The sequence below is a fragment of the Grammomys surdaster genome, unplaced genomic scaffold (genome assembly GCF_004785775.1).
Source record: "Grammomys surdaster isolate TR1022 unplaced genomic scaffold, NIH_TR_1.0 241, whole genome shotgun sequence".
NCBI classification, from domain to species: Eukaryota; Metazoa; Chordata; class Mammalia; order Rodentia; family Muridae; genus Grammomys; species Grammomys surdaster.
Window position 1 is genome coordinate 3,970,484 of NW_021604686.1, and position 9,517 is coordinate 3,980,000.

Genomic DNA, 9,517 nt, shown 5'->3' on the forward strand with positions numbered 1-9,517 from the left:
CTTTCTCTGTCACTCCCACAGGAAATGTGGGTGCACGGAGAGGTCACGTGCTCTCAGCTGATCGTCTAGGTCTACAGACAGAACACGCTCTTCCAAAGCGTATACAACAGAGGAGAAACTTAACACGGAAGAATACGCCAAAGAGCAGGTTACAGGGCTCAGAGAGGGCCCTGGAAGCTAGGCAAGGAGATGGAAAGGGGGGTAGATCTGGGGACTAGGAAAGGGGTTCAGGGGCTCGACAGGCACTTTTGGGGAAAATGCTAATGTTAGAAGCTCAGTAAACTAAACTTCCTCTGTAGTTCTTCAGTTAGATTTGGTGCTGGGTTGGTAAGGATCCTGCCACTCCAGAACTAAGTGTCTAAGGCTGAGACAGTACACTAGGATAGCTGTTTTCCATGCTGGGTTTGTTTTGTTTGACAGCACTCTCCTTAATTTATGCAAGAAAGGGCATTGATCTGGTCATTGTCATGAAGCTGACCAGTAAGGCCATGGTGAAGCATCTCACCCCCCAGCATGCTGAGTCTCCAGTAGCATTGCCCAACTCTTAACAACATGATATGTGTAGGGCTCTGCTCCCCACCCCAGCCCCCAAAGCTTCCAAGACTTCATCACATCCCACAAGAGCAGCAGTGAGTGTCTGTGAGCTTCTTCAGGACCCAGGTTTCATGACGGAAATTTCAACTGAGTTTTTTCCCTCAAGATCTGCCTGTAGGCCACTCTGCCCCTCAAAGAGATGCAGCTTTAGGGTCCCATGACCGTCTCACTCCCTAAGTGTCTTCCCAGAGCTGGATTGGTGAGCCACCTTCCCAAGCTCCTCAGGCGACTCTGGGGAGTCTAGGAACAAGTTGGGGCCCCAGGTCATTCCTGGCTTTGTCCCCAGAGGACCGGAAGCTGTTTGTGGGGATGTTGGGCAAGCAGCAGGGTGAGGAGGATGTCAGACGTCTGTTCCAGCCCTTCGGCCATATCGAGGAGTGCACTGTCCTGCGGAGTCCTGACGGTACCAGTAAAGGTGACCTGAACTGCCCCTGGGAGTTCCCAATGACCTTTTCTTAGCTCTGACTCCTGCGGCCTAATCATTCCATCCTTCTTTCCTGCACCAGGCTGTGCCTTTGTGAAATTCGGGAGTCAAGGAGAAGCTCAAGCTGCCATCCAGGGACTACACGGTAGCCGGACAATGACGGTGAGAGCTGGGGATCTGGGCTAAGGGTGAGGCCACAGGCTCTCAGCGTCCCAGGGCTGCCGGGGAAGGCACTGGGCTCCGAGCACAGTCATCAGTACAGGTCACCGCGCCCTTCTTCTGCCCAGGGCGCCTCATCCAGCCTGGTGGTGAAGCTGGCAGACACCGACCGGGAGCGCGCGCTGCGAAGGATGCAGCAAATGGCTGGCCAGCTGGGTGCCTTCCACCCGGCACCGCTGCCCCTCGGGACCTGTGGCGCCTATACCACTGCGGTAGGTAGCTGGCCAGGGTGGGCGGGGGTCGGAGGGAAGGTAGGACACATTGGCAGTTGCTAGCCTCTGAGACCTCTACACACGCCCTCCTTCCTTCCTCAAGATCCTGCAGCACCAGGCAGCGTTGCTGGCGGCAGCGCAGGGTCCCGGGTTAGGCCAGGTGGCCGCGGTGGCCGCCCAGATGCAGCACGTGGCGGCCTTCAGCTTGGTGGCTGCGCCTCTGTTGCCTGCGGCAGGTAAGAGACCCAAGAGACTAGAACCACGGTTGGGATAACTAATAAAGTGCCACTTTCTGAATCTCTCATTCACCTACAGCCAATGCATCGCCTGGTGGCAATGGCCCTGGTGCACTCCCTGGCCTTCCGGCGCCCTTAGGGGTCAATGGATTCGGCTCCTTGAACCCCCAGACCAATGGACAGCCAGGCTCCGACACGCTCTATAACAACGGGCTTTCCCCTTACCCAGGTGGGTCACCACACTCTACTGACCCAACCCACCTGGAATTGGAGTGGGAAGAGAGGCTTTCCAGCGAGGACCTGCTTGGGGGGTGGGGTGGGGAATGATTCCATCTTCCCAGCTGCCTTTCATAGCGGTCCTCCACCTCCCACACTCCCACCCAGGGTCTCTCCCCTGGCCCCTGTCCACCTGCGTTCATCGTGGGCCTTGGGTCCCCTCTCTCTCCAGCCCAGAGCCCCGGTGTGGCTGACCCCCTGCAGCAGGCCTACGCTGGGATACATCACTATGCAGGTTTCATCTGGCACTGCCCGGCCCGGGGGCGTGGGTGTTGGGCGTTAAAGGGCCTCGGAAAGAAATAGGGAGATTTATGGGAGGGTTAGGCTCTGTTCCAAGGAGTCAACCCTACCATCCTACTCAGCCCCAGCCTCAGCAACCTATCTTGGGTTATGGTGAACTGGGTTGAATCTGTCTGAGCTGGCCAGGCAGATGGGGATCTGTTGGGGAAATGGCTCCTAGGGGTCACTGCCTACCCCCACCTCTGTCTCCAGCAGCCTATCCCTCGGCCTATGCCCCAGTGAGCACAACTTTCCCCCAGCAGCCTTCCGCTCTGCCTCAGCAACAAAGAGAAGGTGAGGGGCTGAAGGCTGGAGATCAGGGTGATTTGGAGGGGTAGCCTTCAAGGTCCCTCTTGTAAACAAGCCGCTGCTGTTTCCACAGGCCCCGAAGGCTGCAACCTCTTCATTTATCACCTGCCTCAGGAGTTTGGGGATGCAGAACTCATTCAGACATTCCTGCCCTTCGGAGCTGTTGTCTCTGCCAAAGTCTTTGTGGATCGTGCCACCAATCAGAGCAAGTGCTTTGGTGAGCTGACCCATCCTTGTGCCTGAGGATTCCCTAGGGACCGTACAAAAGGCTTCCAGAGAGTGAATGTTATGGGACAAACTATGGGCAAAGCAAGCCTTATTTCAGATGACCCAAGAATCTTGGGTAACTAGAGCGGGAGAGATCAGGACGGCTTTTGGAGTTTGTCCAGAGCAAGTAGAGTCTGGGTTTGGAATCAAGAGATGCCTCCAGCCCCCAGCTGCAGTTCTGAGGCCAGAACGGGAGGATTGGAGCAAAGAAAGCAGTGGATCCAAACCAGGGAAATAGTTTGACCAACTCACCATCCCGTCCCCACACCAGACTTCCTTCCCATCTTTCGGGGAATCACACCTTTAGGAATGATTAGCCTCTGTCAAGCTACGCGCCCATACACGTTCACATATTTAAGCAACGAAAAGTTACACAAGCGATGGCCCTAGCCTGGGGACTAGAAAGAGAGAGTCTAGCAAGCTGGATTCCCGGGTAACCTGTGTGCCTACACCCTCCAGGGTTCGTTAGTTTTGACAATCCAACCAGTGCCCAGACTGCCATCCAGGCCATGAATGGCTTTCAAATCGGCATGAAGAGGCTCAAGGTCCAGCTAAAGAGGCCTAAGGATGCCAACAGGCCTTACTAATCTGAGCTCGCTGACCAGTCACAGACAGGTGAGTTCTTGATGGATGTTAGGCAAGTGGGTCCCAGGTCACAAGACCCTGCCAGCTTTATGACATCGGAATACTGCCCTCTGAGAAATCCAGGAATAAAGAAGAGTCAGGGTCAAGGGTGACAGAGACCCAGATTCTTTCAACCCAGAGTCTAAGATGAATTAGACAACCCTGATGTTTCCACAGTCTTGGAGAGATGGTTTCTAGGAAAATTTAGCCCGTTCTAGTCTAGCAACAGCTGCAGTTTGGATGAAGAAGAGACCAGCTAGTGAGAAGAGGAGGGAGAGAAGCAGCGCTCCTTAAGAGCTAGACCACAGCTGTGAGGTGACAAAGTCCAGGTCCTGCAACCTGGAGAGATGTGCTGACCTTGCAGGCCCACTTGGCCTCAGCTCACTCAAGCCCTCCAGAACACTCTGCAGGGCACTGACAACAGTGATCTGCCTAGGATCTAGGCAAGGGCTGGTCTCTGTGACCAAGATGCTGCTCAGAATCAAAGGCCTGACAGTTAGCAAAGACATCATGGCAGGGATGGGTAGGGTGGGGGTGGGGGTGGGGGTAAGGGGTAGAGCCACTTTTGTCTTACCCTCTAAGGTGACATGAGCCTTCTCCCTCCCGTCTCCTTATGAATTAATACCCAACAACAGAAACTGAAGAATGAAGAAAGGAAACGGAAAAGCACAGAAATGCTGGAGCGGCCCTTCCGGAAGGAGTGGCGGCAGACGGCTGTGGATCGGACCCAGGGCTGGCGCCTGGGGCTCAGGCCACTCATCTCGTGGGTTGTTCCATGGAGTGCTCAGGCTGGCAAGGCAACCAGTGCTGGCTGAGGATCGACTGACCTAAGGGAAGCAGCAGAGGGCCTCGGGGGTGCCAAGGGCTTCTCAGCAAGGGAAGCCCAGACTTACTTCATTCAAAATCATATCATTCCTTAGTGTTTAGGGACCAAAGGACTATTGCTTTTTTTTTAAGAATATATATATATCTATATAAATTAAAACAAAGAAAAAAACAGGAGACAAAAAAAAAAAAGAAGACAGTATAGAGTCTCATAAAATAAAAGCTGCCTTTAAATATCCCCAGGAGACAGGGTGAAGGAGACCCTTGATAGCCCCAGCCTAGGCAGAGGAGGCTGTGGAAAGATTGTCCTGTGTCTCATTCCTTCTTAAACTCCTCCCTTACCCCCCCTTTAAGAATATGATAAAGGATGTGAAGTCTAGGCTCATATTCAAGCAACAAGAGGGTTATGGAAGCAGTGAACCCACAGTTCCAAAACGCAGAGAGTATCCCTGAACGGGCCTCAGGAAGAGCTCAGGCCTGCTTTGGTCTTTGCTACCCTAGGAGGCCCCCAGCCATCAGAAATGGGAACCTGCCTTTCCTTCCTGACCCCTTTTCCTGTGGAGTCACAGCCTCCCCAGGTAGGAAGAGAGAGAGAGAGAGAGAGAGAGAGAGAGAGAGAGAGAGAGAGAGAGAGAGAGAGAGACATTTCCTTCCCAGTCCAGGTAGACCAAGGCCTTGCCTTTGGCTGAGCTGAGACACCTCCTGTTTCCCCTCCCCTCAAAACTACCCAGTGTCCCCTTGCTCCAGGCCACCTTCTGTCTCTTAGTCTAAGTTTGCCCACTTGTAAAGTAGACTCAAGATCTATGTAGAGGGCTGTGATAACAGATGTGAAAGGCTTGCTGCTGTAAATACTGCCACTGAGAAGGGGATCCTTTTCACTATGTAGAAGCTTCAGAATTAGAGGTCCCTCTTTACCCAGGACCTGGGAGGGAAGTAGATGTTTTGCCAAAATACTAATTCATTCCTTTAAAAAGTACATCTTTCCTATGCAAGTGTGTCTCACATGTGCTTACCCAAGGTGCTTTTAGATGGTGAGCAGTGTTCAGTTTAGAAGTGGTGTGTGCTCTGTCTGTCTGTCCTTGTCCGTCTGTTGTGTACAGTGGGTTCCATATAAAACTGATCAACGGTGGTGCTTCCTGCTTGCTTCTGTGACATGGGCAAAGGATTCAGCTTAGAACACTACAGTTCACCTTGCCTTGGTCAGCCTTTCCTGGGCCCCTGGGAATAATTTACATTCCCATTCTGAAGTCCTAGGTCTACCTAGTTTGAGGCCCCACAGAGTGGGAGATACTCTGCTCCAACACCGGAGACCTGAAACAGTGAAAGACATGGGTGGGAGAGAGGATAATTCCTTCCAGGCCATTTCTAAGAAAATGTGTTCCGACCTGTCCCTTGTCTTTGACCGGTGTTTGGAAGTAATAAGACTGAAAACTAGATTTGTCAATAACATTACCAGGCATGGTGTGGTTCACATCCACAAATAATTGTCACTGGGAGAGGAACTGGTGACAAGGCACATACACACCAGCTCGGTGCTAACCCGTAGATGGAGTACCTCAGGTACAAGTGGAGATATGCGGCATCTGTCCATTCAAACGAACAGATATTCACGGACCTAGAGATATGCTCAGTCGGTCTCTAGTATGTGTTTACCTTGCAAGCACAAGGACCCTGAAATCAGTTTCTCAGAACCCACATTAAAAAACAAAACCAAACAAACAAACAAACAAAAAACTCAACAAACCCCAAACAACAAAACAAAACAAAAGCCAGGCATGCGATTGTAATCTCAGCACTGGGGCAACAGAGACTAGCGGCTCACTGAGTCTCACTAGCCAGCCATGTCAACCTAATTGGTGAGCTGAGTTTGAGGACAAAAAAAGCTAGGTGATGACACCTGAGGAATGACAGCTGACGCTGTACTCTGCGTGTATGTTTACACACACCAGCACAAACAGAAACAAACCTCAGGTACTCAGGTAACTGTCAAGTACCAGGAGTTAAGAGAAAACAGACTATTAAGGTGCAGTGCAGGAAGGGGCACATACGGTCCATACCAGCAAGAAAAATCCTAACTCAGGCTCAACTGTTAGGAGAACTCCATGAAAGTCTTCCTGAAGATTAAGGTGAAGAGTCACCCAGGGTGACCTGGGATAGTTAAACAAAGTCTTTGAGCAACTGCATCATTTTGAAAAAAAGTATGTATGACCAAGAAATAATCATGCATTTCAGATTCTATTATGTTATAGATAAGTCAAGACTCCTTTACCATTTCTAAATCTACTCTGAGCTTTAACTCAGACTCATGTCAAGGGATTTGAAACAATAGAACTTCATGCCTTACAAGGCATGAGAGAAGGTCTGGCAGACACTAGATTCCCTAGCTGCAGGCGTTGGTGTGATCTAAGGCAAGGGTTGGCCAACTATGGTCTGTCAGCCAAACCTGGCCTGTGACATGTTTTTGTACGACCTACAAATTAAGAATGATTTTTTTAAGAATAATTTTTTAAAATTTTTCAAGGATTTTGATATTTTCTTTTAACTGTAAATATGTGTACCTGTCTCTTTGTGGGGAAGTGCTTATGAGTGCAGGTGCTCACAGAGGTCAGAAGAGGGCATTGGATTTCTTGGAACTGGAGGTACAGGTGTTTGTCATTTGCCAGATGAAGGTACTGCACACTGAACCTGGCCCTCTGCAAGAGCAGTGCACTTGCACTTAACCACTGAGCCATATCACCAGTCCAGTTTTTGTATGTTTTAAAGGATTGTCAAAACAAAATGTCAAGACAGAGCTCTATGTGGCTTACAAAGCTTAAGACATTTATCTGGTCCCTTAGACAAGTTTATTGACCCTTGGTAAGGTAATGGAAGATTTGTAGAATGTCTAAGTTTGAGCAACCTGGTGTTACGTCTGTTCGTCTGTGTTTGTAACAGTTTGGCCCTTTTCCATTGCAAGTATCAAACACTTAACACAAACACCTTTTAGTCTTTAGGAAATTAAATAGCTTACAGTAGGTCAAAGTACATACTTGCCTCTGGGCGTCGCTGGGTCTAGGGATTTAAATGATGTCTCTCTACCTCTTGACTCTACTTCCTTTTATAGTTGGTCTCACTAGTTCTAGTTCTAAATCCCCAGGGAAGACTTTTCTCAGCCTTGAGCATGTGCATACATCTAAGATGGAAAACTGGGCCACTTTTTCCAGGTCTATAAGGAAGGGGAATAATAGTTCACCAAAGGGAAAGATAACCGGAAGATAAGCAATTCATCCAGCACAGTTTACCTTCCGTTGCATCCACTTAAACTTTTATCAGCAAGCATATAATTCCCAAACTATAACTGCCTCACAGTGGAACAATCCTAGGCCCAACCAAAGCGTGCAACCTTGACTTTCTGATGAGAGATAAAGCAGTTACAAACACAATTGTTCGACCCAGTCCTGGTTTCTTACGATGTGGGGATTCTTGATCAGGTCTAGATGTATTATTAAGATTTTTGTGGTATGTGCCCAGAAGGGTAATTTATCCACTCCTACATGAAGATTAAACCATAATTATTTTTTTTTTACAAAACTCTTCCATTTGGAATAAGACAAAAGACTTATTACAGCACTTCCTTCTGGATACCGGAATGACTGCTCTAGATCCTTTCCATTGGGAAATATCTCTATCTTATTGCCCTTTCGTGGACCTCCCTGAGAAGATAGAGTGGAAGCATCCCTCATCCAGTTTTTTGTGAATTTGGATCTAAGGATTGATTGTCTAAGTAATTTAGCACCCACAGGTCCATTCACCAGCTGTGAAGATTGACTGATTCCTGAGGTCTCTGTAAGTTAGTAACTACCATAGTTTCTATAAATTTGCTGAGTGCTCTTTTTTTGAGTCTTGATCTGGCCCTCTGAAACTATACCCCTTAGCAATTGTTCTAGGTTTATTTCTGTTGCTCTGATAAAATACCTTGACAAAAAGCAACTTAGGAGAGATAAGGACACTCTTACAATTCCAGGATATAGTCCACCATTGTGGGAGAGTCAAACAGAGACTCAGACATCTAGTCACATCCCATCCCATCCCAGAGCAGAGAGAAATGAGTACAAACCTGCTCAATGGCTTGCTTGCTTGTACTCAGATCAATTTCTCCACTTTTACACAGTTCAGGACCCTCTGCCTAGGGACTGGTACAAAGAAAGACCCATGATGGGCTACTTCCTATATTAAGACAACCTCTCACAGACATGCTCATGGCCCTATTCAACTATATAGACAAGTCCTTATTAAGACTCATTTTCTACCATGAGATTCTAGGTTGTGTCAAGTTGACAATGACCATAATAATAGGTCACAATATGAACGTTCCTCTACTCCAGTGTCATGGTTTCTATGACAGTCCTCCTATCATGCTGCAGAGGCAGCTCCTATTCCATCTTGGATGGTCATAGTCCAGCAACCTTGGCCTTCACCAGGTAGTCAAAATCCTTAGTGGTGCTGATATCTGGGTGTGTCAGCCTGAAGAAGATAGTCGTGCCAGACTGAGGCATCCACACAAGTACTCATCTGGCCGTCAGTCTCCAGCTTCCTGCACGCCTCCCTCTCCAGCCGGTTTTAACATGGAAGCTACATCAACAAAAGACTGCTGCAGAGGCCCTGTCAGCTAATGCTGGATCTGGAAGCCTTTGAAACCTAAATAGCTCAGAGACTGTGAGAAGAGTTTTCAGCCTTCAATAAGACTATTTTTCCCTAGATGCAACTCAGGTATCCTGAATGCAGAGAGACAAAACCACTTGGTTTGAGATGAATATGGTGACCTATGACATTAGAAATGGCCCTGGCTGTGCTGCGTTGTACTCTGATTGTATCTGGAGGCTCACCCCCTACCTCAATGCAGCAGAGTGTTTGCAAGATATTTGATCACACATCGAATCCCGAGATTGTGTTATTTACTGAAAAACTCTGTTTCTAGAGTTGTGGTGTGGTTCAGCCCTTAGCACACATCTTTAATCCCTCTGGCTGGAATACAGACATACTCTTAGTATATCTTTATTCCTAAACCATGAAGCTAAAGTTAGTTTGCAGAAGAAGGCAAGTGATGTAGCTGAGTGGCAGACAAAGAGATGAATCAGAGAAAGAATTGACAGAATAGGATCTGCCCAACTTTCATGAGAGGAAAGGGAAGTTATTTGAGGGGCAGTCCAGAGAGGGGGCAGAGGCAGTTTCACTGGGACAGTTTGAGAGAGAGAGAGAGAGAGAGAGAGAGA

At 48.7% G+C, this 9,517-nt stretch overlaps 1 protein-coding gene across 50 annotated transcripts in view; it reads left to right on the forward strand.

Annotated features, from left to right (window-relative positions):
• Celf6 (CUGBP Elav-like family member 6) overlaps window positions 1-5,397 on the forward strand; it is a 30,057-nt gene extending 24,660 nt beyond the window's left edge. For 2 of the 50 annotated variants that reach the window (XM_028774470.1, XM_028774477.1), the window contains 9 exons: window positions 881-1,009; window positions 1,101-1,180; window positions 1,306-1,449; window positions 1,553-1,685; window positions 1,765-1,914; window positions 2,454-2,534; window positions 2,623-2,766; window positions 3,276-3,431; window positions 4,076-5,397. In XM_028774470.1, coding sequence (XP_028630303.1) covers window positions 881-1,009; window positions 1,101-1,180; window positions 1,306-1,449; window positions 1,553-1,685; window positions 1,765-1,914; window positions 2,454-2,534; window positions 2,623-2,766; window positions 3,276-3,403 — 989 coding nt within the window. In that variant the 3' untranslated portion in view covers window positions 3,404-3,431; window positions 4,076-5,397. Of the gene's footprint in view, window positions 1-783; window positions 811-838; window positions 1,010-1,100; window positions 1,181-1,275; window positions 1,450-1,552; window positions 1,686-1,764; window positions 1,915-2,133; window positions 2,227-2,448; window positions 2,535-2,586; window positions 2,767-3,274; window positions 3,432-4,075 lie in introns of those variants that run through there. The other 48 variants (XM_028774520.1, XM_028774509.1, XM_028774484.1 and 45 more) reach the window with 47 other exon arrangements.
• The last annotated feature ends 4,120 nt before the right edge of the window (window positions 5,398-9,517 follow it).